The sequence below is a fragment of the Pleurodeles waltl genome, chromosome 2_1 (assembly GCF_031143425.1).
Source record: "Pleurodeles waltl isolate 20211129_DDA chromosome 2_1, aPleWal1.hap1.20221129, whole genome shotgun sequence".
Classification (NCBI taxonomy): domain Eukaryota; kingdom Metazoa; phylum Chordata; class Amphibia; order Caudata; family Salamandridae; genus Pleurodeles; species Pleurodeles waltl.
Genome location: NC_090438.1, coordinates 30,494,594 through 30,522,017, shown reverse-complemented (window position 1 = coordinate 30,522,017; position 27,424 = coordinate 30,494,594). Strand labels below are relative to the sequence as shown.

The 27,424-nt window shown below is 48.6% G+C and overlaps 1 protein-coding gene across 2 annotated transcripts in view; it reads right to left on the bottom strand.

Moving 5' to 3' along the window:
* Positions 1–19,261: 19,261 nt before the first annotated feature.
* Positions 19,262–27,424, bottom strand: part of CCDC127 (coiled-coil domain containing 127) — a 51,238-nt gene continuing 43,075 nt past the window's right edge. For both annotated transcript variants that reach the window (XM_069209169.1, XM_069209171.1), the window contains exon 3: positions 19,262–21,874. In XM_069209169.1, coding sequence (XP_069065270.1) covers positions 21,195–21,874 — 680 coding nt within the window. In that variant the 3' untranslated portion in view covers positions 19,262–21,194. The remainder of the gene's footprint in view (positions 21,875–27,424) is intronic.

Sequence of the window (27,424 nt, the reverse complement as noted above, 5' to 3'; positions counted from 1 at the left end):
GGCCACTGACTGCTCCAGGACGCCTGCAAAACTACAACAAAATAGCCAGACGACTACCAGAAACATTGTAGCGCCTAATCCTGCCGGCTTTCTCGACTGTTTCCTGGTGGTGCATGCTCTGGGGGCTGCCTGCCTTCAATCTGCACTGGAAGCCACGAAGAAATCTACAGTGGGTCGATGGAATCTTCCCCCTGCTCCAGCAGGCACCAAATTTCAGCTTCACCAGTACTCTGGGTCCCCTCTCATCCTGACGAGCATGGCCCCTGGAACACAGGTGGTAGACCCATGTGACCCAGACTGTCCAGTGGTCCAACTGTCAGAATTTGGAGGAGGTGAGTCCTGGCCTCCCCTCCCCAGAGAGTAATCCTGTGCACCACGTGATCTGCAGCTACAAAGGCTTCTGTGCACATTTCCAAGAAATCCTGCATGCACAGCCGAGCCTAGGTCCCCATCACTCCATCCTGCGATGCTCAGCTCCCTGAGTTGATCTCCAGTGTCATGGGACCTCTTTTTGCAGTGTTGAGGCGACCCCCATGTTCAGTCTTTTTGAACCCATTTCAAGGACTTCTGCAGGTGCTTCTTTCCTGTCCATGGGCTCTCTACGTTGCTGAGGGCCCCCTCTTTCTCCTCTCCCAAGTGGCGACATCCTGGTCCTTCCTGGGCCCGGGCAGCACCCTTTTTCTCGAAATGCGACTCTTGCAGGTAGCAAGGCTTGTTTGCGGTATTTTGCCAAGGAAACATCTCTGCATCCCCCAGCACGCCATGGGACATCTTCTGCACAAAAAATAACTTCCTACCTCCTTTCGTTGTGGCAAAACTTGCAGCTTCTTCCAACCAGAGGCAGCCATTTTGCACCTTCATCCAGGGTTTAGTGGGCTCCTCCCCCCCCCCCCCGGACACTTTAGAGACTCTTGGACTTGGTCCCCTTCTTTTGCAGGTCTTCAGGTCCAGGAATCCGTCTTCAGTGCTTTGCAGTCTGTTGTGGTCCTTGCAAAATATCCTATCACAACTTTAGTGTGTTGTTGGGGAAATAGTAGTACTTTAATCCTACTTTCCAGGGTCTTGGGGCGGGGTCTCCTTTACACCCTTAGTGTTTTCTTACACTCCCAGCGACCCTTACACACTACACTTGCCTAGAGGTGCATTCGTGGTTCGCATCCCACTTTTAGTATATGGTTTGTGTTGCCCCTAGGCCTATTGCATCCTATTATGCTTTACATTGTTTGCACTACTTTCTGACTGTTTTACTTACCTGATTTGGTTAGTTGTGTATATTACGTAGCTCCTAAGGGAGTATATCCTCTGAGATATTTTTGGCACATTGTCACTGAAATAAAGTACCTTTATTTTTAGTAACTATGAGTATTGTCTTTCTTATGATATAGTACCTATATGATATACGTGGTATTGCATGAGCTTTGCACGTCTCCTAGTTCAGCCTTGGCTGCTCTGCTATAGCTACCTCTATCAGCCTAAGCTGCTAAAACACTACTACACTCTACTAACAAGGGATAACTGGACCTGGTATAAGATGTAAGTACCATTGGTACCCACTACAAGTCAGGCCAGCCTCCTACACTTCCTCAGAAGCATCTCTCTGTACTATGAATTGTTTGGAGTAGTCAGGGCTTCTTAAAATAGTAGTAGAGCACATGGCCTGTTTAAGGTCATCAAAAGCTTTTTGGTAGTTAGCGGTCCACAAAACTTTCTTAGGCATTGTCTTAGAAGCGAGATCATTTAGAAGGGCTACAATGGAGCCATAATTCTTAATGAATCTCCTGTAGTACCCAGTGAGGCCTAAAAAGGCTCTAACCTGAGTCTGTGTAGTAGGGGCAGTCCAATCCAGAATAGTCTAGATGTTCCCCTTAGTGGCTGAATCTGGCCTTCACCTACCAGGTGGCCCAGATATATCACCTATCTGGCACTTAGAGGCCTTGATAGTGAGGCCATTCCTTTGCAGAGCCTCTAAAACATTCCCTAGGTGGGCCAAGTGATCCTCCCAGGTGGCACTAAAGACAGCTATGTCATTCAGATAAGCTGCTCTAAAGCTTTCCAACTCCTGGAGGACTTTATTCACCAGCCTTTGAAATGTGGCAGGTGCATTTTTCAACCCAAAAGGCATCACAGTAAAGTGATAGTGCCCACTAGGGATGGAAACATGCTGTTTTCGGTTTAGCCTCCTCTGATAACTTGATCGGCCTGTTGCCAGCAGTCAGATCAAAGGTGCTCAGATACTTAGCACAGGCCTGTGTCTCTATAAGCTCATCTGCCCTAGGAGTAGGATGCAAAACGAACAAAAAGAACAGTTGGCAGATGGAATGTAGACCAGATCAAACATTCACCCCAAGTTTGGCCCAACCATATGCAAATCAGTCTTAGCCCTGTTCCCCATGGGAACAGTCCAGCCCGAATTGCCAGGCCAGGTCCTCCCTGGACCAGAAACACGCATCCTGGGACTGGTTTCGGGGTATCACCCTCTCTTCAGCCAGGTTTAGCTTGAATCTGGTGGCATAGTGAGCACAGGACCCACGTCTGGGCATACCCTTCCTACTTGGGGTGACAAATGCAAAAAGAACCATTTATGGAGAGAATGCAGATCAAATCAAACATTCACCCCCAGTCACAGATCTGGGTTTAATCCATCAGTTGTTTTGCTCCGCATGCCATTCCAGTTTGGCCCAGCCATATGCAAATCAGCCTTGACCTTGTCCCCATGGGAACAGTCCAGCCCGAACTGCCAGGCCAGGTCCTCCCTGGACCAGAAACAAGCATCCTGGGACCTGTTTCGGGGTATCACCCCTCTTCAGCCAGGCTAGCTTGAATCTGGTGGCATAGTGAGAACGGGACCCACAACTGGGCATACCCTTCCCACTTGGGGCAACAAATGCAAAATGAACAGTTGATGGACAGAATGCAGACCAAATCAAACATTCACCCTGTAAGGAAATGCCTCCTTGGCATGGTTACCCCCTGACTTTTTGCCTTTGCTGATGCCAAGTTATGATTTGAAAGTGTGCTGAGTCCTGCTAACCAGGCCCCAGCACCAGTGTTCTTTCCCTAAACCTGTACCTTTGTCTCCACAATTGGTACACCCTGGCATCCAGGTAAGTCCCTTGTAACTGGTACCCCTGGTACCAAGGGCCCTGATGCCAGGGAAGGTCTCTAAGGGCTGCAGCATGTCTTATGCCACCCTAGGGACCCCTCACTCAGCACAGACACCCTGCTTGCCAGCTTGTGTGTGCTGGTGGGGAGAAAATGACTAAGTCGACATGGCACTCCCCTCAGGGTGCCATGCCAACCTCACACTGCCTGTGGCATAGGTAAGTCACCCCTCTAGCAGGGCTTACAGCCCTAAGGCAGGGTGCACTATACCACAGGTGAGGGCATAGGTGCATGAGCACTATGCCCCTACAGTATCTAAGCAAAACCCCAGGGTAGCCATAAGAGTATATGGTCTGGGAGTCTGTCATACACGAACTCCACAGCACCATAATGGCTACACTGAAAACTGGGAAGTTTGGTATCAAACTTCTCAGCACAATAAATGCACACTGATGCCGGTGTACATTTTATTGTGAAATACACCCAGACCTAATCTTAGAGATGCCCCCTGAAAACATACCCGACTTCCAGTGTGGGCTGACTAGTTTTGCCAACCTGCCACACACCAGACATGTTGCTGGCCACATGGGGAGAGTGCCTTTGTCACTCTGTAACCAGTAACAAAGCCTGTACTGGGTAGAGGTGCTTCACACTTCCCCCTGCAGGAACCGTAACACCTGGCGGTAAGCCTCAAAGGCTCACCCCCTTTGTTACAGCGCCACAGGGCATCCCAGCTAGTGGAGATGCCCGCCCCTCCGGCCACTGCCCCCACTTTTGGCAGCAAGGCTGGAGGAGATAATGAGAAAAACAAGGAGTCGTCACTGGCCAGTCAGGACAACCCCCTAAGGTGTCCTGAGCTGAGGTGACTCTGACTTTTAGAAATCCTCCACGTTGCAAATGGAGGATTCCCCCAATAGGATTAGGGATGTGCCCCCTTCCCCACAGGGAAGGGAGGCACAAAGAGGGTGTAGCCACCCTCAGGGCTAGTAGCCATTGGCTACTAACCTCCCAGACCTAAACACACCCCTAAATTGAGTATTTAGGGGCTCCCAGAACCTAGGAATTATAGATTCCTGCAACCTGAAGACGAAGAAGGACTGCTGACCTGAAGCCCTGCAGAGAAGACGGAGACACCAACTGCTTTGGCTCAGCCGTACCTGCTTGTCTCCCCACTTCAAGAAAAACTGCAACAGCAACGCATCCCCCAGGGTCCAGCGACCTCTGAAGCCTCAGAGGACTACCCTGCATCAAAAAGGACCAAGAAACTCCAGAGGACAGCGGCCCTGTTCCACAAAGACTGCCACTTTGCAACAAAGAAGCAACTTTTAAAGACCACACGTTTCCCGCCGGAAGCGTGAAGACTTTCCACCGCTCAACCTGCGGAGAACTAACACCACAGGGAGGACTCCCCAGCAACTGCGACCCCGTGAGTAGCCAGAGTTGACCCCCCTGGAGCCCCCACAGCGACGCCTGCAGAGGGAATCCAGAGGCTCCCCCTGACCACGACTGCCTGCTTCAAGGAACCCGATGCCTGGTAAAGACACTGCACCCGCAGCCCCCAGGACCTGAAGGAACCTAACTCCAGTGCAGGAGCAACCCCCAAGTGGCCCTCTTCCTAGCCCAGGTGGTGGCTACCCCGAGGAGCCCCCCCCCCCCTTGCCTGCATCGCTGAAGAGACGCCTGGGTATCCCATTGAAACCTATTGCAAACCAGACGCCTGTTTGCACTCAGCACCCGGCCGCCCCTGTGCCACTGAGGGTGTACTTTCTGTGCCTGCTTGTGTCCCCCCCGGTGCCCTACCAAACCCCCCTGGTCTGCGCTCCGAAGTCGTGGGTACTTACCTGCTGGCAGACTGGAACCGGGGCACCCCTCTTTCCATTGAAGCCTATGTGTTTTGGGCACCACTATGACCTCTGCACCTGACCGGCCCTGAGCTGCTGGTGTGGTTACTTTGGGGTTGCCTTGAACCCCCAACGGTGGGCTACCTTGGACCCAACTTTAAACCCTGTAAGTGTTGTACTTACCTGTGAACCTAACAAATACTTACCACCCCCAGGAACTGTTGATTTTTGCACTGTGTCCATTTTTAAAATGGCTTATTGCCATTTTTGCCAAAACTGTACGCTATTGTGATGATTCAAAGTTCCTAAGATACCGGAGTGAAATACCTTTCATTTAAAGTATTGTTTGTAAATCTTGAACCTGTGGTTCTTAAAATAAACTAAGAAAATATATTTTTCTATATAAAAACCTGTTGGCCTGGAATTGTCTTTTGAGTGTGTGTTCCTCATTTATTGCCTGTGTGTGTACAACAAATGCTTAACACTACCCTCTGATAAGCCTACTGCTCGACCACACTACCACAAAATAGAGCCTTAGAATTATCTCTTTTTGCCACTATCTTACCTCTAAGGGGAACCCTTGGACTATGTGCACACTATTTCTTACTTTGAAATAGGATATAGAGAGCCAACTTCCTACACACCCCCAGTCACAGATCCATCAGTTTTTTTGCTAAGTGTTGAGACGTCTGTCGCCTACATAATACCACATCTACCTTTTCCCATCCTGGTATTGGGGTTTTGGGACAAGCACTACAGGGCTAGCCCAAGGGCTATCTGAGGTCAATGACTCCTATGTCTAACATCTTCTGAACGTCAGATTTGATGCATTCTCTTACATGATCAGGTTGCCTGTAAATCTTGCTTTTGACAGGCAAGCTGTCCCCTATATCAATGGTGTGTTCACAACATGTGGTTTGACCAGGTGTCAAAGAGAACAGTTCTGAGAACTGTCCTAGGAGATTTCTGTAGTCCTCTTTTTGGGACTCAGGGAGGCAGTCAGCAAGGACTACCCCATCAGCTGAGCCATCAGCAGCACTTTGGGAGAAGAGGTCAGGGAGAGGGCCACGCTCCTCTTCTTGTCTCTCATCAGCTGCCATGAGCAAAGTCATATCAGACCTGTCATAGTAAGGTTTAAGGCGCTTCACATGAAGCACCCTGTGGGGGCTTCTGAGATTGGCAAGGCCTACCAAGGAGGTAACCTCACCCTTTTTCTCCACAATGGAGGGGGGACCACCCCACTTGTCTTAGAGTGCCCTGGAAGCCACAGGCTCCAGGACCCCCACTTTCTGTCCTGGCTAGTAGAAGGTTAGGACAGCCTTCTGGTCATGCCATTGTGTCTGCAACTCTTAGCTGGCCTGAAGGTTTTTAGTAGCCCTCTTCATTTACTCAGCCATCCTTGATCAGCGGCCAAGCACATAGTCCACAATGTCTTGTTTAGGAGGCTTGAGAGGTTGCTCCCAGCCTTCTCGAACAAGAGCAAGGGGACCCCTAACAGGGGGCCCAAACAGAAGTTTGAATGGGCTGTGGCCCACACCCTTCTGAGGGACCTCCCTACAGGCGAAGAGGAGGCATGGTAACAGGACATCCCATCTCCTCTTGAGTTATTCAGAGTCCCATTATCATGCCCTTTAGAATGTTGTTAAACCTCTCTACTCTGCCATTTCTTTGGGGGTGGTAAGGAGTGGTGAATTTGTAATAACACCACATTCCTTCCACATGGCTTTCAAGTAAGCAGACATGAAGTTTGTACCCCTGTCTGATAACACCTCTTGAAAAGTTACCAAGGAGGGCTTTGGCCACTGCAGGAGCTGTAGTGGTCCTAAGAGGAATGGCCTCTGGATACCTGGTGGCATGGTCCACTACCACCAGTATGAATCTGTTCCCAGAAGTTGTTGGAGCTTCCAGGGGGCCAACAATGTCCACCCTAACCCCTTCAAAGGTGACCCCAACCACAGGAAGTGGAATTAAGGGGGCCTTTGGGATGCCATGTGTCTTGCCACTGGCTTGGCAGGTGAAACAGGAGCAACACAATTAATTTCTGTCTTCTGACATGTGGGGCCAGTGAAAGTGTGGGACAAGCCTGTCCCAAGTCTTGCTTTGCCCCAAGTGACCTGCCAGGGGAATGTAATGTGCCATGGTCAACAGGAACTCTCTAAACTTCAGAGGGATCACCAATCTCCCGGTGGCACCAGGTTTGGGATCCCTTGACTCTGAATAATAGACTTTTTCCCAGTACACCTTATGTGGGCCACTTACATCCCCTGCCTCTTGCTGCCTTGAACTCTCCACTGTGGGACAAATATGTTGTTCCCTACTGAGTTCCTCCCTGGTGGGTCCCCCTGCACCCAAGAACTCAGATGTGTCAGCTTGCAGCTCTTCTGGTTTAGGTTCCACCCAAGGAGTGGATTCCTCTACCTCAGGAGTTGAATCTTCACTGGAGGCTGGAGCAGGGGGGTACCTTCTTACCCTTCCTGCTCTTGGGCTTAGGAAGCTCTTGGGCCATTGTTCGAGGCTCCAAGGATCCTTGCTCTTTCATTTTTAGCCTGTGCTCCTGTGAGGGCAACGATATGCCCTGGGATGTCCAGCATTTGTTTATGGGCCTCCAACTCCACCTCAGCCCAAGCTGAAGTCTCCAAATCATTCCCAAGTAGACACTCTACAAGTAAGTCTGAGGATACCACAACATTTTTAGGGCCAGTAACTCCCCCCCTCCCCCCCCCCCCTCACCCCCCAGATGAAATCAACTGCCATGGGGTGCCACAAAGTATTATTATGAGCATCAGTCACTTGGTACATGTGACCAGGTAGGTGTTGCTCAGGGGACACCAGAGGGCATCGGTGCCCCTATAGGCCTCAACACCTTTAATTAGGGGATGCTGTCTGTACTTACCCATATTAAGGGAACGGGTAGCAAGGGAAGCAAAGTCAATGCCCCTATCAGAGACCAAGACAGCCTTGGTGGTCTTTCTAACTAGCCCAGACCCCACTACAGTCCCTAAGGTTACCCCAGCTACACTCTTGGACTGACTACTGTTAGCAGTCCCACCACTTCTGCTATTGCTAGGGGCACTAGGAGTAGAAGTGGTATTAGTAGTGGTGGAAGGCTTGGTGTGTTTCTTAGGACAGGGGCTGTCCCCTGCCCTATGGCATTTGTTTCTGCAAGTGTAGCACCAAGGCTTTTAGGGTTTGTTCCCACACGAGAGGATTTTTGTGGGCCTGATAAAGACTCTCTGTTTATCTTTGTCCCCACCCTTGTCTTGAGACTTACCTGCTTCCTTCTTTTTGTGGTCACCCCCTGTGTGGGCCTTCCTACTCACCCTGGCGCGGACCCACTTGTCTGCCTTCTTTCCCAATTCCTGGGGAAAGGTCAGATCAGAGTCCACCAGGTACTGATGCAGCTGATCAGAAACACAGTTATTTAAAATGTGCTCTCTTAGGATTAGGTTATACAAGCCCTGGTAGTCACTTACTTTGCTTCATGCAACCATCCTTCCAGAGCTTTCACAGAGCACTCCACAAAATCTACACAATCTTGGGAGGACTCTTTCCTGGTGTTTCTGAACTTGATCCTATACTGTTCAGCAGTCAGACCAAACCCATCTAACAGTGCTGTTTTCAAAACTGTGTAATTGTCTGCATCCTCTTCTCTGACAGCGAGGAGTCTGTCTCTACCTTTGTCAGAGAAGGAGAGCCACAATCTAGCTGCCCACTGCCTTTAGGGGACCCTCTGTACCTTGCAGGCCCTCTCCAAACCAGTGAACCACATATACAGATCATCTCCCACCCTGTAAGGTAGGACTACCTTGTTCAGGTTCCTAGAGTAAAAAGAGTCCTCCCAGACACTGGTGTCACTGAAACTGCTGCCACCATGGGGTACTAACCACAAACCCTGCTTCTCTCTCTCCACCTATCCAGGGCAAGCTGCTGCTGCTGTTGCAGCCTCAGCTTAGCTTCCTCCAATCTCAGTTGTCTCAATCCCCTATATAAGGAATCCTCTCCTGAATTGCAACAGTGGGTCCCCTCAGATACTGCGGTTAAGTGAGAGTGAGCAGAGAAGGACCTATTCCTCCTACTGGGAACCCTCTGAACCAGGCCTCTAGGATTAAAGGTGGCCCTACTGGTGTGATTCCCCCTTCTCACTACCTACTAGACTTCTGGCAGGGCTCTGGTGATCCCCAGTGTGTGTCTGATCTATCCTATCTAGGACTGGTGGATCAGACTCTGCTTCCCCTCCCTCCTCCTGGTTATCAGCAGTGTCCTGATCAGCCTGGAGGAGCAAGCCCGGAAGCAGACTCTGGTTGGGATTCCTCCCAGTCTTCAGTTTTCTCTCAGCACAAATCTCCCTAAACTCCTGGAAAGTTAAACCCTCATATTGTGAGTTCAGGGCCTGAGAGATGAGCTCTACTGAGGACATGATGTCTAGCTAGAGTGGTGTAGGTGACCCTAACTATTCTAACCACTAGGCTCCCAGCAACATTTGGAGCAAGGCTATGCCAGACCCTAGCTTACCCAAACGTAGGAGACTAGATTCCAAACCTAAAACCAAGTGTATAGTGTACCTACAGTTAGTAAATGGTCTTTCCTGTGGAAAGTATCTGGTGACAGAGTGGTAAGGCAATTTGCAAGTGTCTTATCCCACTGCTGCACCACCAATGTAGGAAGCTGGCCTGGTGTGTGGTGAGCACCTATGGTGTTATCAACGTATACCAGGTCCAGGTATCCCATATTAGTGAGATGCAGAGTGTCTAGGAAGCCAGGGGTCTCTAGAGGTAGCTGTGGATGAATAGCCAAGACTTAGCTAGGAGATATGCAAAGCTTAAGCAATACCACATTAGTCACACAGTGCTTACACACATGAAAGAACCACAGAGTGTTACAAAAATAAAGGTACTTTATTATGGTAACAAAAATACTAAAATACTGTTTAGGCAACACTCTACAAGCAGATGAATAAACATACTATTATATACAAATTAGTAAACAGGAATTGGCATGTAAAGCAATAGAAAACAGTGAAATAATACAAAATATGGAATGTGAAAGGCAGGCCCCCACCCAAGGAAGTGGAATTTGGAGAGGGGAGCTGGAGGAACTAGGATCCCCCCAAAAGGTAAGTACCAGGTTGCCCCCGTGACCAGGAGAGAATAATTAATTATCTGGTTGTAGAAAAGTGTCCTTGTTGGCATGGTTACCCTCCCCCCCAACTGTTGCCTGATATCGATGTGAACTTTGATTGAGTCTGGGCTAACGCTGGCCCCAGCACCAGTGTTCTTTCCTAAAACGTGTACCTTTGTTTTCCCAATTGGCACAACCCTGGCACCCAGATAAGTCCCTTGTAAAAGGTACCTATGGTACCAAGGGCCCTGTGGCCAGGGAAGGTCACCAAGGGCTGCAGCATGTATTATGCCACCCTAGGGGACCCCTCACCACCCCATGCACACTGCCTTTGTAGCTTGTGTGTGATGGTGGGGATAAAAAGGCAAAGTTGACATGGGACCCCTCTCAGGGTGCCATGCCCACAAACCACTGCTTGTGGCATAGATAAGTCACCCCTCTAGCAGGCCTTACAGCTGTAAGGCAGGGTGCACTATACCACAGGTGAGGGCATAGCTGCATGAGCAATATGCCCCTACAGTGCCTAAGTCCATTCTCAGACATTGTAAGTGCAGTGTAGACATACTGAGTATATTGTCTGGGAGTTTGTCATTACAAACTCCACAGCTCCATAATGGCTTCACTAAATACTGGGAAATTTGATATAAACCTTCTCAGCACAGTAAACCCACAATGATGCCTGGGTGTTGGATTTATTGAGTAATGCACCCAGAGGGCATCTTAGAGATGCTCCCTGTATTTTACCCAATCCTTTAGTACAGGACTGACACTATGAGACGTGTTTCTGGCCCGTGGGGTGAGAGCCTTTGTGCTCTCTGAGGCCAGAAACAAAGCCTGCACTGGGTAGAGGTGATTCACACAACCCCCTTGCAGGAACTTTAACACCTGGCGGTGAGCCTCAAAGGCTCAGGCCTCTCGTTACAGTGCCCCAGGGTAACCCAGCTAGTGGAGTTGCCCGTTCCCCCCGGACGAAGCCCCACTTTTGGTGGCAAATCTGGCAGGAAAATTAGGGAAAGCAGGAAGGAGTGACCACCTCAGCTAGGACCACCCCTAAGGTGTCCAGAGCTGAGGTGATCCCCTCCCTGCAGAATCCTCCATCTTGGTTTGGAGGACAGGGACCAATAGGGCTAGGTTTGTGTCCCTCTCCCTAAAGGGAGTGGACACAAGAAGGATGTAGCCACCCTCAGCGTAAGTAGCCATTGGCTACTGCCCTCTGGCCCCTACAACGCCCCTGAAATCAAGTCGTCAGATTCCTGGTGACCTGACAAGAAGGAAGAAGGACTACTATGCTGAAACCCCAGCAGAGAAAAAGGAAGACGAAAACTGACTTGGCCACAGCCCTACTGGCCTGTCTCCTGCTTCAAAGAACCTGCACAAGAACAGCGTCGCATCCTGGGGACTAGCGACCTCTACCAAGCTCTAGAGGACTGCCCTGCATCACAAACAACCAAGAACTCCAGAGGACAGCGGCCCTGTCCAAAAAGAAACTACACCAAAGGACTCCAGAACCTCTCAGGATCTGTGAGTCCTGACCACTCTGCACCCAATGCCCACGGCCCGTGTCCAGGTGGCCCAAGCATTGGGAGCCTGATGCTCTGTTTGCACCCGGCCGCCCATGTGCCGATGAGGTTCTAAGTTTGGTGCCTACTTATGCCCCCCCCAGTGCTACTCTAAACTCCCCAGGTCTGCCCTCCGAAGACGCTGGTACTTACCTGCCAGCAGATCTGAAACCGAGTGCCTTCAGTCTCCATAGGAGCCCATGTTAAATTTGCCTCAACTTTGACCTATGCACCCGACCGGCCCTGTGTTGCTGGTGGTGGGTGTTTGGGGTTAACTTGAACCCAAACCTGTGGACATTCCAACCCCCGGAGACTGGAACTGTAAGTGTAGTACTTACCTGCAAAAACTCACATACCTTTCCTCCCCCAGGAACTGTTGATGAAAATTGCAGTGCCAAATTTTAACACAGATTGCCATTTATTCAGAAACTGCGTAACTTACCGAGTCCAATCAAAGTAATATTGATTCATATGTGTAATAAGTATTTATTGATGTACTTACCTGCAACTTGAATCTTGTGGTTCTATAAATGAACAAAATATATTTTTGCTATATAAAACCATTGGTCTGTAGTTGTCATTGAGTGTGTGCTTCTTCTATTGTCAGTGTGTGTACAACAAATGCTTTACACTACCCTCTGATAAGCCTAACTGCTCGACCACACTACCACAAAAAGCATTAGTATTATCTACTTTAGCCTCTGTTAAGCCTCAGGGGAACCCCTGAATTCTGTGCACACTATGACCCTCATTACAACCCTGGCGGTCTTTGACTGCCAGGGCTGTTTCGACGGTTGCACCGCCAACAGGCTGGCGGTGCAAACATTGGTATTACGCTTCCGCCGCGACCGGCGGTTTACCGCCACGTTGGTCCCGGCGGTTGTAATCCCCCATGGCAGCACTGCTTGCAGCGCTGCCAAGGGGATTACGAGTCCCCCTCCCGCCAGCCTTTTCCTGGCGGTAAGAACCGCCATGAAAAGGCTGGCGGAAAGGGGAGTCGCGGGCCCCCTGCCATGGCCCCAAGCGCGACGGGTGCAACCTAGGTTTCCGCCCACCAGCCCAGCAGGCATGTCTTAATGGCCACCGCGGGAGTGCGGCTGCATTGGTGGCCGCACGGCGGTTACAACTAATGCTGTAATGAGGGCCTCTATCTCATTGTGATATAGTATATACTGAGCCAGCTTCCTACACTGGTTTATCCCCAAACCCACAGGTAAACTTAGTGAAAGGACTATGCAAGACCCAAGCAAGACTGGATGAAACAGAAGATGGGTCCTGACAGAAGAGGATCTGCAAATGAAGGAGACCAAGTCCAGTTCCAGTTGGTGTGTCCGGTTGGGGCAGGAGCCACTACCCACCCTTCTGGAGATGCAGGACTAGGTGGACGGTGAAGACTAGGAGTCAGTGATGCCGCACAGGAGCAGGAGGAGAGTTCCAGAAGTGATGCAGTCGATGTCCACATCAGAAGAAGAGTTGCAGCCAGTCAGTGGTGTGGAAAAACCACCAACAAGCCTTGGCAAAGGCAAGAGTTGCAGAAGAAGAGTTGGAGAGCTACTGGGGGCCAAGAAGGTCCGGGGGCACTCAGCTCAAGGAGGGGAGTCCCAGGCAGTGATAGAGCCCCCACAGGCAACTCACAGGCAGCAGGCTCAGGAGTCGCAGTGAGGTCCACTCGCCAAACCAAGAGAGGAGTCCCACGTTGCTAGAGCAGCAGGCAGGAGACTGTGCTTTGCAGGGAAGAGTGCTGGAGGCCAGGGCTACAAGGAGCCTGACGATCCCTTGGAAGAAGAGCCAACAAGCCTTGGTAGCGGCAAGAGTCACGGTGCACAGGGGTACTGTCCTGCAAGGAGAGGCAAAGACTTACCACCTACCAAGTTGGACAGCTGTTAGAGGGGACCGAGGGGACCATTCCAGACCACCACCTGTGTTGCAGGATCCACGCAGTTTTGCAGGAGAGAGGATCCATGCGGCCGGTCATCAATTCAGTTGGTGCCTGCGGATGCAGGGGAGTGACACCTTCGCTCCAAGGGAGATTCCTTCTTGCTTCTGGTGCTGACTGAAGACTTGTTGCCCTCAGAGGATGCACAGCCGGGAAAATGTTGCAGTTGCTGGGAGGAGCCAGAGAACCCATGTTGCAGGCCGAAGTTAACGCTGGAGCTGCAGATTGTGGGTTCCTGTGAAGTCCAGTTGCGCAGTTCCAACTGCCAGAGGTCAAAGTAAACTTTGCAGAGGAGTCCTGCTGGAATCTTGCACATTGAATCTAAGGACCCACTCAAAAAGGAGACCCTAAATAGCCATAAAAGGTGGATTGGTCACCTAGCAGGGTGACCGCCTATTAAGATGGGGCTGTGACGTCACCCGCCTGACCTGGCAACTCAGATGCTCCCAGGGGCCTCTGCTCACCTTGGATTCAAGATGGCAGAATCAAGTGGCCACCTGGAGCAGCTCTGGGCACCACCCTGAGGTGGTGATGGACAGGGGAGTGGTTACCCCCCCATTCCATTGTCCAGTTTAGAGTCTGAGCAGGGACTGGGGGTCCCTGGACTGCTGCAAACCGGTTCATGCAAGGAGGGCAAAAAATGTGCCCTTCAAAGCATACCAGTGGCTTCAAGAGGCTACCCCTCCCAAGCCATGTAACACCTATTTCCAAAGAGGGTGTTGCCTCCCTGTCCCAAAGGAAATCCTTTGTTCTGCCTTCCTAGGCTTGAGGTGGTCAAGCAGCAGGAGGGTAGAAACCTGCCTGAAGGATGGCAACACCATGGGCTGCCCAGGAAAACCCTGCAAACTGGTAGGAGCAAAGCTGGAGGTCTTCTAAGGAGCCCCCAGAGTGCATGGAATCATACAACCAATACTGGCAACAGTATTGTGTTCTGATTCCGACATGTTTGATACTAAACATGCCCAGGTTCGGAGTTACCATTATGTAGCTTGACATAGGTAGTGACCTGTGTCCAGTACATGCATAAACTGGCGTCCCAGCACTTACCAAGTCAAGGAAAATGGAACTAGAGTTTGTAGGGGCACCGCTGCTCATGCAGGACTGCCCTCGCACACAGGTACCTGCACCCTGCCCTCTGGGCTAGAAGGGCCTGCCATAGGGGTGACATATAGTAACCTGGTGCAGTGACCTGAAGTGAAAGGGTGCAAGCACGGAGTCTGCCTTATCTCCGAAGAGACGAGTCCCGTCAAAGGGCATGTCCATGAGGCTGGCCTGGACATCCACAGAGAAGCCAGGCGTGGCGCCTCATGGCCACTATCGATGAAACCGCTCTACACAGGAAGTCAGTCATGTCCAAACCACACTTTATAGTGACCTTTGCTGCATCTCTCAGGTCTTTCACTGCTTGGGAGAGGATGGCCCGGGCCTTCTCCGGGACCTGTGACAGCACTTGTGCAACAGTATCCCACAGGGTATGGGAATAACGGCCCAAAAGGTATGCAGTGTTCACCGGCCGCAATGCTAGGCTAGGGGGAAAAAAACATTTTCCTGCTTAAAGTATCCAGCCTTTGGATTCCCTGTCGAGGAGAGCGGCAGGGAGTGCCCCATGGGAAGTTGAAGTTTGGACTACCAAGCTCTCAGGGGTTGGGTGTTGGCTGAAAAAACTAGGATCACCCAGGGCAGGACAATAACAGCAGGTAATTGTCCTGTTCACAGGAGCCACTGTGTTGGGCTTGGCCAAGTTCCCAGCAGGACATCGGTCAGTGCTTCATTAAAGGGCAATAGGGGTTTGGATGAGGAAGCCTCAGGCTGAAGCACTTCAGTCAAGAGGTTAGTCTTGACCATCACAGAGGGAAGATCAAGGTCAAGGACCTCCACTGCCTGCTTACCCACCATTGCATAGCCACAGTGGGTGGAAAGAGCAAGCCAGTGTCTGGAGAGGTGTCCAGTCCATTGGCCTCTTCTAGTTCCTCATACCAGTTCAACTGTTATTCTAAAGGACCAAGTGACACCCTCTGCTCTTCACCCATGCCTGACTGCTCCAGAAAACACTCAGGCGACGGCCTAGCATCAATGGGCCCTGTCGGCACAGGACTTGGCATCGAACAACGCCTTTCTGACTCCGAACAGACCGGGATGAGAATGGGTCTGGCACCGCCGCCGTCACCAGGAGCATCAGCATCAGGACTGTCACCAGAGAAGGTCGTGTTGGCACAACCAGCACCAGTCCAGATCCACAAGACTCCATCGGAGCAGAGGCCGGAGCCGTCAGTGCCGAACTTGAAGGGGTCTCCTCTGATCCTACATGGCCTGATGGCACTCTGGAAGGGTTGGCCCGCTCAAATACATGGCACATAACCTCGTAAAAGTCTTTGACTTGTGCTGTGGTCGCTCCGGCTTCCGGAAAGAGGCATAGAGTGAGACTGGGCAATGGCTTGTTCGAGCTTGTTGCATTCAGCCGACAGACGAGGAGAAGTCGAATGCCTCTTCGACTTCTTTAGTTTGTTCTGCCTCTTCCCTGAATGTCCAGAGGACTTTGCGTGTGAGGAAGAGGACTTGGGGCTGCTGGAGCTGGCCCGGGACCTTCTTCTCGATCTGTACCAAGACCTCTTAGGAGTCACGCTCAATGGCGTCGACTTTGAGTTTGTGGTCGTGCTCAAGACACCATAAGCGCACCAGGTGTGGGTCCGTTACTGACACAGTGCGGTGATTGGCACCACACGGCTTTAATCGTACCTTTCTAGATGACATTACTCGACATACTTCACTAAAAATATTCGACAAAAAGTCGAAAAAAGCCCGTCCAAAAATGAAGGGGGTAGCTCTTCTTCGGATTAGTGGTAACTGGTGAGGAAAGAAAAGAAATGACCTTCATGCACCTGGGTGGCGCCTATATACGTGACTGCAACACCATTTCCAAAGCCAATGCATGGAACCAAAGGAAGCCACTGGATAACGCTCAGGGGTACTGCTCACCCCAAAATATTCTGGATCCAGTCTGACGCCTGGGAAAACCAGAGGTATGGAATCTGCATCTAGAAGTCTCTATCAGATAAACACATGATAATCTGAGGAGGGTGATCCATCTGGTCGAAAAGGCAACCAAAAAAACATATACCAGCAGTGCTCTTGGTGCTAGACGCCCAAAAACGCGTTAAACCAGATGGATTTGTCCTTCCTTTTCCACACTCTCCATCGGTTCGGTCTGTGGGAACAATTCATTAACATGGTCCAAGCTAACTATGTAAACCTCCTTTCACAAGTGCTAGTCAACGGAGTAGGTCCAGGCTTCTTCAAAGTAGTATAGAACCTCTTGCTGAAAGTGAGCGAGGAGAAAGCAATACTCGTTTTCCCTTTGGGTCTGTAAATCTCAAAATCTTATTATTTGCAGATGATGTCCTTCTCTCTGTAACAAGGCCCTTAATCTCTCTAAAAGCTTTACAGCAGGAAGTGGCACTCTTTGAGAGGGTTGCAGGTTACTGCATTAACCTTCATATATCCTTTCTCCTGAACCCAACTCTTTCTTTATCAAAGATGGAAATGTTGGCGGGATCCACCCCTTTCCAATGGGTTAAAAAATATATTACATATTTAAGAATTAAAATCACTCCCAAGATCTCTGACTTATCCAGGGCCTATTTCCCCAACTCCCTCAACAACTTAAAGCCAATCTCAAAAGATGGGCTTCATTGTACCTATTCTGGCTTGACCTTATTCATGAAATGAAAATGACTGTTTTACAGAGTATTCTATAGCTATTTCAGGGACTTCCAATTGAAATAGACCGGGAGGTTTGTTTCAACACTTTCCTTACAGGTGACCCGCTCTATTTGGCAGGACCGACGAGTCAGACTCCCATACAAATTGCTGCATTTACCTGAACAGGTGGGCGGGTTGGTGGAAAAAAGAAAGAGTGTTGTGTTCGGAGGGGACAGCTCCATATGGTTTGAACGGTGGTACCCTGAGAATTGCGATGCGCTTCTTGTGCCACTAGTTGTGGGCAAAAACTTGGGTATGATGTTTGATAACATCTTAACATTCGACACCGAGGTGAATAAAACGGTCAGCTCATGCTTTTGGTTGGTTCGGATTTTAAAGAAAATCTTCCCTCGCTGCCTAAAGAGCTTAGTGAGTCCGTGGTCCTAGCTCTTATTCCATCTCGGCTGGGCTACTGTAATACCTTGTATTTGACTATCAATCAGCTCCCCTAAGACAAACTACAAACCATCCAGAATGTGACTGCCTAAACATTCCTCTATTGCTGAAGGGTTGCGTCATCTTCATTAGATTCCCATTAAGAAGCGGGTATCCTTTAAGGCCCTACGTTTGATGCATAAAACCCCGCATGGCCACAGCTCGGGCTACCCAACGGCTTCTATGAACTGGTATGTGCCCAGGAGACACCTAAGATCAGCTGAGCGACACACTGTGCGGTACCACGGGTTACGACAGACAGGTGGGAAGAACGGGCCTTCTCAGTAGCAGTCGGCAAGCTGTGGAATTCCCTTCTAGAGCATATCTGTAGCAAAGAGGGTTACCTAGGGTTTCGGAAACAGTTGAAAACATGGTTGTTTACTCATTAGGAGCAGGTAAATGTGTTTATGTAGGGTCTAAGATGTACCTTCCACCTTCTGCTTGTCGCCTGATCTTTCCCTCTGCACATTAGCATTTTGATACCTCATGGTCTTATGCGCTCTAGAAAAACTATAAATACAAATGCAATTCTAGTTAAACTGTCCCCCAAAATTTGTCAACGACACACAGATTTTTGGACTAATGTAACAGAAGACTCGTCCCCGATGCATTATTGCAGAAGGTATGGAGCGACATACCTAGGTTTAACCACGCTACGGGAATGAGCAATACCCATTGCAAACTATTATATGACTGGTATCTATATCCCACAAAACTTTAAAATGTACACCCCAACACGTCTGGCCTCTCCTGGAGGGAGTGCAGGTTACTTGAGTATTGCCGTAATATACGGTGCGGCTGCCCCATGATCCGCCCTTTCTGGTCTGAAATGTTAACCCACATCAAAACCATATTGGGATATCCGATCCCCTCTAGACCAGGTTTCACTCTTTTGGGCTTGCGGGACGAGTCCCTCACGCGGCAAACCTCAGGAGATCGCTCTATCATGTGGCTATGCTTGGGAGCGGTCAAGACAACATTGGCGGCTTCTTGGAAAAAACAAGAGGCTCCCTCAATCACTCAGTGGTATGCTGGTTACAGCACGACCTTGCAATGGAACGAATGGCAGACATACTGCTGGATAACTATTAAAATCTCGAATATATTTGGAGCCACCAAGTGACCTTCCTGTTTGTTGGCCCTCCTCACAACTAGCCATATATAATATTATAGGAGCATGTCGCCCACCCTGTCACTCCCGCAGCCTTATAAAGAAGGTCCCATGGACCTGGTTTCACACACCCACCACACAACACATGGCTCCGTTACCCTCATTCATGGTTGGAAGTTTTGGGGAGGGGGATTTTTGTTGTTAAAATTCAATGAGATGGAACATTTGAAGACAGAGCTTTCATTATAACATTTGTTTACGAGGGAAAGGTAATTATATTATGGAAACTGCTTGTACTGGCAGCATTCAGAGGTTTACTTCTGACACCCTTGTCTTTCAATGTCTTTGTATAACGCGCTCTCTGGAAAAAACTCAATAAAGAAAGTTTGACAAAAAAAAGTGAGTGAATCGAAGTATATTCATTACACTGTAGATTGTAGTGTGGGAGGTAATGATGAAGAACACTTTGAAGAAATTATAATATAACATCAGAAATGAAAGTAAACGGGGTTCAGCTGATGTGGATGAGACACAACATACACAATACATTATGCATGATACATGCCCATTTCTGGTTTTGTCAGAGGTTCTTCAAAAGTTAGTATTTTTTCTTCTTCTTTTTCTTCGTAACAACCAATTGTGTAGTTCAGTGTCCTAGTTTAATCCGTGGTCTATTGTTTCGTGCCTCATGATCAATGCCCTTTCACTTTTCCTTGACCTCAGTTCCAGATTGCCTCCATGGGAATAAGGTTTCAATCTCTCCAGTCCACAGAAGGTGAATGTTCCTTGGTCAGTATGTTGTGTGTCAAAGTGCTCCACCAAGGGGAGTTTCTGGTCTGTCATATGTATATTGCAAAAGTAGTCTTGTATCCTGCGTTTCAGTGGTCGGATGGTACTACTGATATCGTTTTTGTTTCATGGGCAGGTTATATTGTAGATCACATGGGTGCTCTTGTAGTTATTGATGTCCTTGATTCTGTGTCATAGACGATGTATTGTCAATTCTTGGGTTTTAAATGTTCCCAGTTTGCATATAGAGCGGTTCATCAATGTGTAAAAACCCTTTGGTTGACGCTTTTCATTTCTTTTCTCTTGCATCGTGCTCTAAAGTCTGGCCACCGACTAGGGCAGGGTGTCCTCCTAACTCAAACTGGTCACATGACCAGTTGGAACTGCTTGGTTGCCCATGCCTCTCATGTAAGCAGAAGTGTGAGCAGGAAATTAAGATTCTGTTCCAAGAACCAGTGTTTTTTCTATGGTTAGTTGGTAAGCCTGGAAAAGCAGTCAACATACTTTTATGAGCTACCAGGAGACAATAAAGGGTGAAAGATAATCCAACACATTCTGGATCAACAGCAGGCATTTGAATAAATGAGGGGAAAGTTCCAAGTAAGGGGATTACTGTTATCAAAATGACAGAACACAATAGCAGCTTCAGTTCTGCTGGATGGAGTAAGGAAGCTGATAAATCTTCCAAGGAACATGATGATTGAAGAAGTAGGAATAAACCAACACACTGTTGTAGGGACCATACCATAGATCATTGAGAAGGAATCCATTCTTATGAGTGACGATGCCAGATATTGCCTTAAAGAACAGGCTGACTCTAGGATGTTCAAAGATCAGATTTTCTTCAGCTCTTAAAGAGATAACTGAGAACCCATAAGCAAATCAAGCTACTTCAGTGAACAAAACATTCATTTTAACTATTGTATGGAAAATATCTGCAACTCAGAATTCAACAGAAAGCTCTTAATTTATTTAATCTTTTTTTCAGTTAAAGACATTTAAAAACACATCTTAAAAGGACTTGATTTTTTCATGGTAGTATGCAGCTCTGGACACTCAAACCCACTCAGTTATTTTCTGCTGAAGGATATAAACACAAATTTAAGGTGGCTGTATAGTGATTAATGTAGAAACTCGTCATAAACACAGACTAATGTAACACTCTCTCTTAAATATACCAAAGATAACGAGTGTGGTATGACTCTAGACTCTAAACTTCCATCATTGTTGGACGTGACTGTCCAGTACCGTGTTGGAGGGCAGGACAGCCCGTGTAGTGCGCCTTCCTGAGAGACACATGTCCTCACCACTGTGAATTAACACAAGTCGGGACACACAATTAGTGTTTACAGTAGGCAAACTGCATCCTTCCTAGCAGCAGATGCACTGGGACGACATTGGTGTATTCTCTGGATGATCAATATGAAGGCAAGTAAGGCCACCAAGGACAACTCAAGGGAGCCAATGACCTCAATCTTTACACTTTCAGCCAGTGTTCTTGTGAGTTCAAATATGCATCCAAAACAAAGCAGTAGTCACAGTGACTAAAACGTGCTTTTCCCCAACATCACAGCCTCTACCTTCTTAAATTTCTTACGTTCTACGGCCATTTCCCAATATCTCAGGTACAGCCACATCAGCTTGCCGTTCTTTCGCATGTTCGTGTTCGTCAGGTCGGCACAATATCTGTCATTCTGGAAGATGTCAGTCAGGCCAGCCTTTAGCTCTATCTCGGCGGCCACCGGATCCGCTGTTGCTCGCTGCAGCAGCTTTCTCTCAATGTCGTAACGCTTTTTTCTGGGAAGCAGGAAACTGCAGTAGATATTCTGTCGTTCAATCAAAGCGTCCCTAACTTCTGCGAGTAACTCAGTGGCTCTTTTCTGCCACTCCTCTTCTCTCGCCAGACACCCCTTGTACAAGGCGCCTGCAGCACCAGAGACCAGTGCAGCCTGCTTCTCTTGCTGGAGTTGTGTGTGGGTCTTCTCCAGGACTTTTCTTTCTTCGACAAGTTTTCGACTTTGGGAAATCAGTGCTTCGCGGTAACTCAGCGTTTTGTTGTGCTCTTTTTCCAGCTCGATTTCAAGCTCTGCAACTTTACGGCGGTTTTCTATGATAATAGTGCGATATTTTAACTCCAGGTCCTCTTGCACAGATTTCATTTCCCTAGAGAGTTCAGTTTTTGCTTTTTCTATTTCTTTCTGGGACTCCCGGGACCAGATCCAACCTGCAACAAATAAAAAATAAGAAACAAACTATCAGCAAAAGACTGATTAGATGTCAATCTCACAGTCTTGATACTTTGCAAAAAAACAAAAACAGATGCCCAATTAAAATCTGTACAACACTTTTGCAGGTTACCCGAATAAAAAGTGAAAAAAACATATTCTCATGTGCTATGATGTGAAGCGCACATTTAACAGAGTTGACATTTGAATCAATGATTTTAACTTTGACAAAACTGTGGGCCCGATTACGATCTTGGCGGTCTTCCTGCCATCCTGCCGCAGTGGCGGTACCAAGTACTTAGTCAACCTCCCATGTTTAGATGTCACTGATGGCCCGGCAGAGGTGTTTCTGATGGCGTTGTACCGGAGCGGAACGCAGGAAGCAATTTAAAAAGGAAAATGTTACTTACCCAGTAAGCATCTGTTCGGGGCATACAGTGTATTCGATTCACATGCTCTGCATACTCCTGCCATCTAGTGTTGGGTCTGGAGAGTGTTGTAAGTTGTTTTTCTTTGAAGAAGCATCTTTGAGTTACGGGATCGAACGACGATTCCTTCTCTGTGATACTGCACATGGGCTTCGACTTCTTTGTTAGATTGTTTTCCCGCAGGCGGGCAAGAAAAGGAATGTAGAATAAGTATAGACAAAGAGATGTCCATGCAAATATAACTACATATGTACAACTACATACAAGTATAAAGTAACTGAAATGGCCACAGGCGTCTGGGGAGAGAGGGTGCACGTGAATCTACAGCACTACGTGCCACGAACAGATGCTTACTGAGTAAGTAAAATTTTCCGTTCAATGGCATGTGTGGCTGTATATACGCATTCTCTGCATAGGCTGTAAAGCAGTCCCCCCCCATAAAAGCGGTGTCGAGCCTGGGGGACTTGCAGTTGACTGGAAAAGTGCTCGTACCACAGCTTGACCTGCCCTGGCTTGCCCACGTGCTGGTACATCCACACAGAAGTGCTTTGTAGATGTATGTGGAGTAGACCATGTAGCTGCCTTACAAATGCCAGCTATAGGTATGTTTCCAAGAAAAGCCATAGTAGCTCCTTTTTTCCTAGCAGCATGTGTTCTAGGAGTAACAGGAAACTGTCTCTTTGCTTCAGCATAGCAAGTTTGTAAACACTTTACTATCAATCTAGCTATGCGATCTTTGGATACTGGACTGCCTTTGTGAGGAAGAGAAAAGGCTACAAAGAGCTGTTTAGTTTTCCCAAAATCTTTGGTTCTGTCAATGAAAAACAATAGTGCCTGTTCAACATCTAAAGTGTGTAAAGCTCTCTCTGCAACTGAGTCAGGCTACAGAGAAAAGACTGGTAGTTCAATGGATTGGTTGATGTGAAATTGAGAAACCACTCAAGGAAGGAACTTTGGGTTTGTGCAAAGGGCCACCTTGTCTCTATGGATTTGGAAGAAAAGTTCTTCCACGATTAGGGTCTGGAGCTCACTAAAACATATGAATGATGTGATAGCGACTAAGAACGCCACTTTTCAAGAAAAATACTGAACAAGGCATAATGAAGTGTCTCAAAAGGAGGGCCCGTGAGCCTGGTAAGCACAATATTGAGGTTCCAAGATGCTGCAAGAGCCACTCTGGGTAGAATAACCCTTTTAAGGCCTTCCATGAAAGCTTTGATGACCGGGACTGTGAACAAGGAAGTATGCTGTCTGTAGATATGCAGCTACAGCCGTGAGATGGAAAAGAATGGAAGTGTAAGCTAGGTTTGCTTTCTGTAAGTGGAGCAAGTAACAAATTATGTCCTGGACAGTAGCTTTAATTGGATTAATATGTTTGGGTTGGCAGTAGAATCCAAAATGTTTCCATTTTGCAGCATAACATGCTCTTGCTGTGAGTCTATGAGCTCCCCTCAGGATGTTCATACATTTCGCAGGCAAGCCTAAGTAACCAAACTCTATGATCTCAGTAGACATATTGAGTGACTTGAGGTCTGGATGTCTGATCAGCCCTTGATTTCGAGTGAGAAGATCCGGCCTGTTGGGGAGCTTCTAGAAGTGTGGTGAACCATGGTTGATGCGCCCAAATGAGTGCTACAAGGATCATGATGAGAGATGTCTGCCTGATCTTCCGAACCAGACATAGAATGAGAGGGAGAGGTGGAAAAGCGCAAGCAAATATCCCTGACCAGTTCATCCATAGAGAGTTGCCCTTGGATAGAGGGTGTGGTTACCTGGAGGGGAAGCTTGGGCATTTCGTGTTTCATGCTGCGGCAAAAAGGTCTATCTGAGGAGTTCCCCACTTTAGGGAGTATTTTTGGAGGACTTGCATGTGGAGTTCTCAGTTGAGGTCTGCAAATTCATTGTCCGTTCATGGGAGAAACTCTGCCCCCAGGTGAATGTGGCGATGGTGCACTTCCAAATAGTCAGAGAGTTGCGACAATTAGGATGATCATGCCCCCCCTAGTTTCTGTAGGTAATACATGGCTATCATGTTGTCCATGAGGACTCAGACAACCTTGTAAGAGAGGTGATGAAGAAATGCTTTCAGAGCTAGAAAAACTGCCTCGAGGTAGTTGATATGCAGGGATTGGTGACTGAGATCCCAGAGGCCCTGTACTGTGAGGGCTTGAACGGGGAGCACCCCAACCTGTCAGTGATGCATCTGTGGTGAGAATGACCTGAGGCACAGGGTCTAGAAGAGGCCACCCTTGCAACAGGTTGGTAGTGTTCCACTTTTGCAGGGAGCAGGGAGCAGGGAGCAGGGAGTATGGCAATCTAACAACAGTAGATCTTCCAGGTAATCCTGTGCATGAGACCACTGACGAGATAGACACTGCTGTTGGGGATGCATGTGCAGTATGGGATGGGGAACAACGGCAAATCAGGAGGCCACCATCCCTAACATGTGCACGACAGTCCTGACTGTGTATGTACGATTCTCTGTAACTGGGGGAGCAGAGACTGAAAACTCTGAACAGGGCCTGGGTTGAGGTATGCTAACCCCAACTCTGCATTGAGAACAGCTCCTAGATAGGTAGGGCTGTATCTGTAGAGGTTGAAGATGGGATTCGACAAGTTGATTGTAAATCCCAACATGTAAAGCAGGTTCACTGTCATCGTGGCGTGATATTGGCACTGTGGTAGTGTGCTGGCTTTGATGAGTCAGTTGTCTAGATAAGGGAACACATGTATGTTTTGTCTTCTGAGGTGTGCGGTGACTACTGCTAAGCATTTTGTGAAGAGACTGGTAGCAGTCGTGACTCCGAAAGGCAGGACTTTGACCTGGTAATGTTTGCCTGCCATCACGAATTATAGGTATTTTCTGCGTAGGGTGGATGGGGATTTGGAAGTAAGCGTTTTTAGATCTAGGGCAGCCATAAAGTTGCCTTGTTGCAGAAGCGGAATAACGTCTTGAAGAGTTAGCATATGAAAGTGTTCTGAGAGAATGTAGTAGTTTAATGGTCTAAGGTCCAGAGTAGGCCTGAGAGAGACGTCTTTTTTGGGAATGAGAAAGTATAGGGAATATACTCCTTTTTCCCGCTGCTGTAAGGGGACATGTTTGATGGCCCCTTTGAGAAGGGACTGAAATTGTTGTTTGAGAAGTGCGAGACTCGTGAGACAGTCTCTGAGTGCCAGGGAGAATGTTTGGAGGAGTGGTAATGGGCTCCAAACAATAACCATGTTGGATAATGGAGACGACCCATTGGTCCGCGATGATGTTGACCCATCCCATTCTGAATGAAAAATGTTAAAGGCGCCCCGAAAGGTGTGGAGTGGGCAGGGGGGGAGGCAGAGGTAGTCACTCCTTTGCAGTGGAGGTAAAGCCTCCGGGGGCGCGTCTCTTACCTCTGCCACAGTTGTTTTTGCCTCTATAGGCTCCCCTGAAGAAAACCCTGGAATATGAGGCTGAAGGCGGTCTGGGCTGGGAAGTAGGCACCTCTGAGGTTGTAGATTTATAACCACTTCAAAATGTGCTGCAACAAAAAGTGCCCCTTTGTGAGGGGGACTGAACAGCACCCATGTCTTTAGCAGTGTCAGTATCTTTTTACAGCTTCTCAAGGGTGGATTCCACCTGAGGGCCAAAAAGGTGCTCCTTGACGAAGGGCAAATTAAGCACCACCTGCCGGACCTCTAGTTTCAACCCAGAGCATCAAAGTCACGTGTGCCTTCTTATTGCAATTATAATACCGGGTGCAGCTGTGTCTGTAGCATCTAGGGTACAGCGGTGGATTTATTTGTGATTGTTTGCCCCTCTGCAACAATCTGCTGTCCTCTTTTGCAGTGCTTATATGGGAGAAACTGGAGTAGCTCCTCCATCTCATCCTAGTGAGCCTCGTCGTACCTAGCTAGCAAGGCTTGTGAATTGGTGATGCACCAATGATTGGCTGCCTAGGCAGCCACCCTTTTGCCTGCAGCATCCAGCTTTTTACTCTCCTTATCTGGAGGAGGAGAGTCCCCTGTGGACTGACTATAGGCCCGTTTCAGTGCAGTGGTTGTCTGGAGGGACTTCAGACCTTTGGACCTGATATATAGCGGGTCAGTGGAGGCATACTTATATTTCTTATCTGCCATAGGGGTGATAACCCTAGAGTGAACAGGTTCTTTAAAAATTTAGTCTGCATGACGAAGCATGCCAGGGAGAGTGGGGAGAAACTAGATTTCTCTGTGTGTGGTTGTAAGGGTATCAAACGGGAAATCCTGTCCAACTAGGTCCCTGTGCAGGTCAACATTATGGAAGGCGGCTGAGCTACTACCTGTTGATAGGATGTGCTATCATCTGATGGGTAGGGCGTGCGCGGTACAAATCTGGGTCGTCAGTCACCATGGGATCGTATGTGTCAACATGGGATCATGTGTGTCCCATGGATCTGGGTCCTGCTGTGTCCCACCTAAATCTTCCCCGGTGTACACAGAGGATCCCTGAGGTGTAGAACCTCCTGCAGTATGTGAGGAAGGTGAATGAGGAGGGGTGGGAGCTGGAGGACAAGCAAACGGTGGAGGTTTAGAAGGTACAGAAGGAAGAGGCAGAGAAGGCTTGTTAAGTGTGGAGAAGCCTTATCCTTAGTAACTGTCTTTGGCGGTGAAGTGTCAAAAGCCTCTTGGAAGGATAATTTCCTCTTAAAAGGTACAGTTGGGAAGCAATAATGCTCCCTGTACACCCTGCCTCCGCCCCCCCGGATATGGAGGTGGCGCTGTCGAGCATCCATGGTCTCTAAAATAGGTTCCACAGGTGAAGGCATAGCTGAAGCCTGGCTAGAGTCCTTCTGTTCTGAAGATCTTGTCTCTGTGGTTTTCGGCACCAAAGTTTTCAGTCGGTGTGATTTGCTTGGCACCAAAGTGGAGGTGGTAGCTGTTCGGGTCAGTACCGAAGTACCGGAGCTGAAGTGTCTCGGACTGAGGTGCTAGTTGAAGCTGAAGTTTTGGTCTTGGCTAATTTTGGAGCCGAGCAGGAAGGTGGGCATCCAAAAAGGTTTTCCGGATCTAAACGTAGCCTGGTGGCAGTGGTGGTCCAGTGACTTCTGCAACAGGCTTTTTAACAGTCTTAAGGTGGGCAGGAAGGGCCATGGTACTCATGGGTTG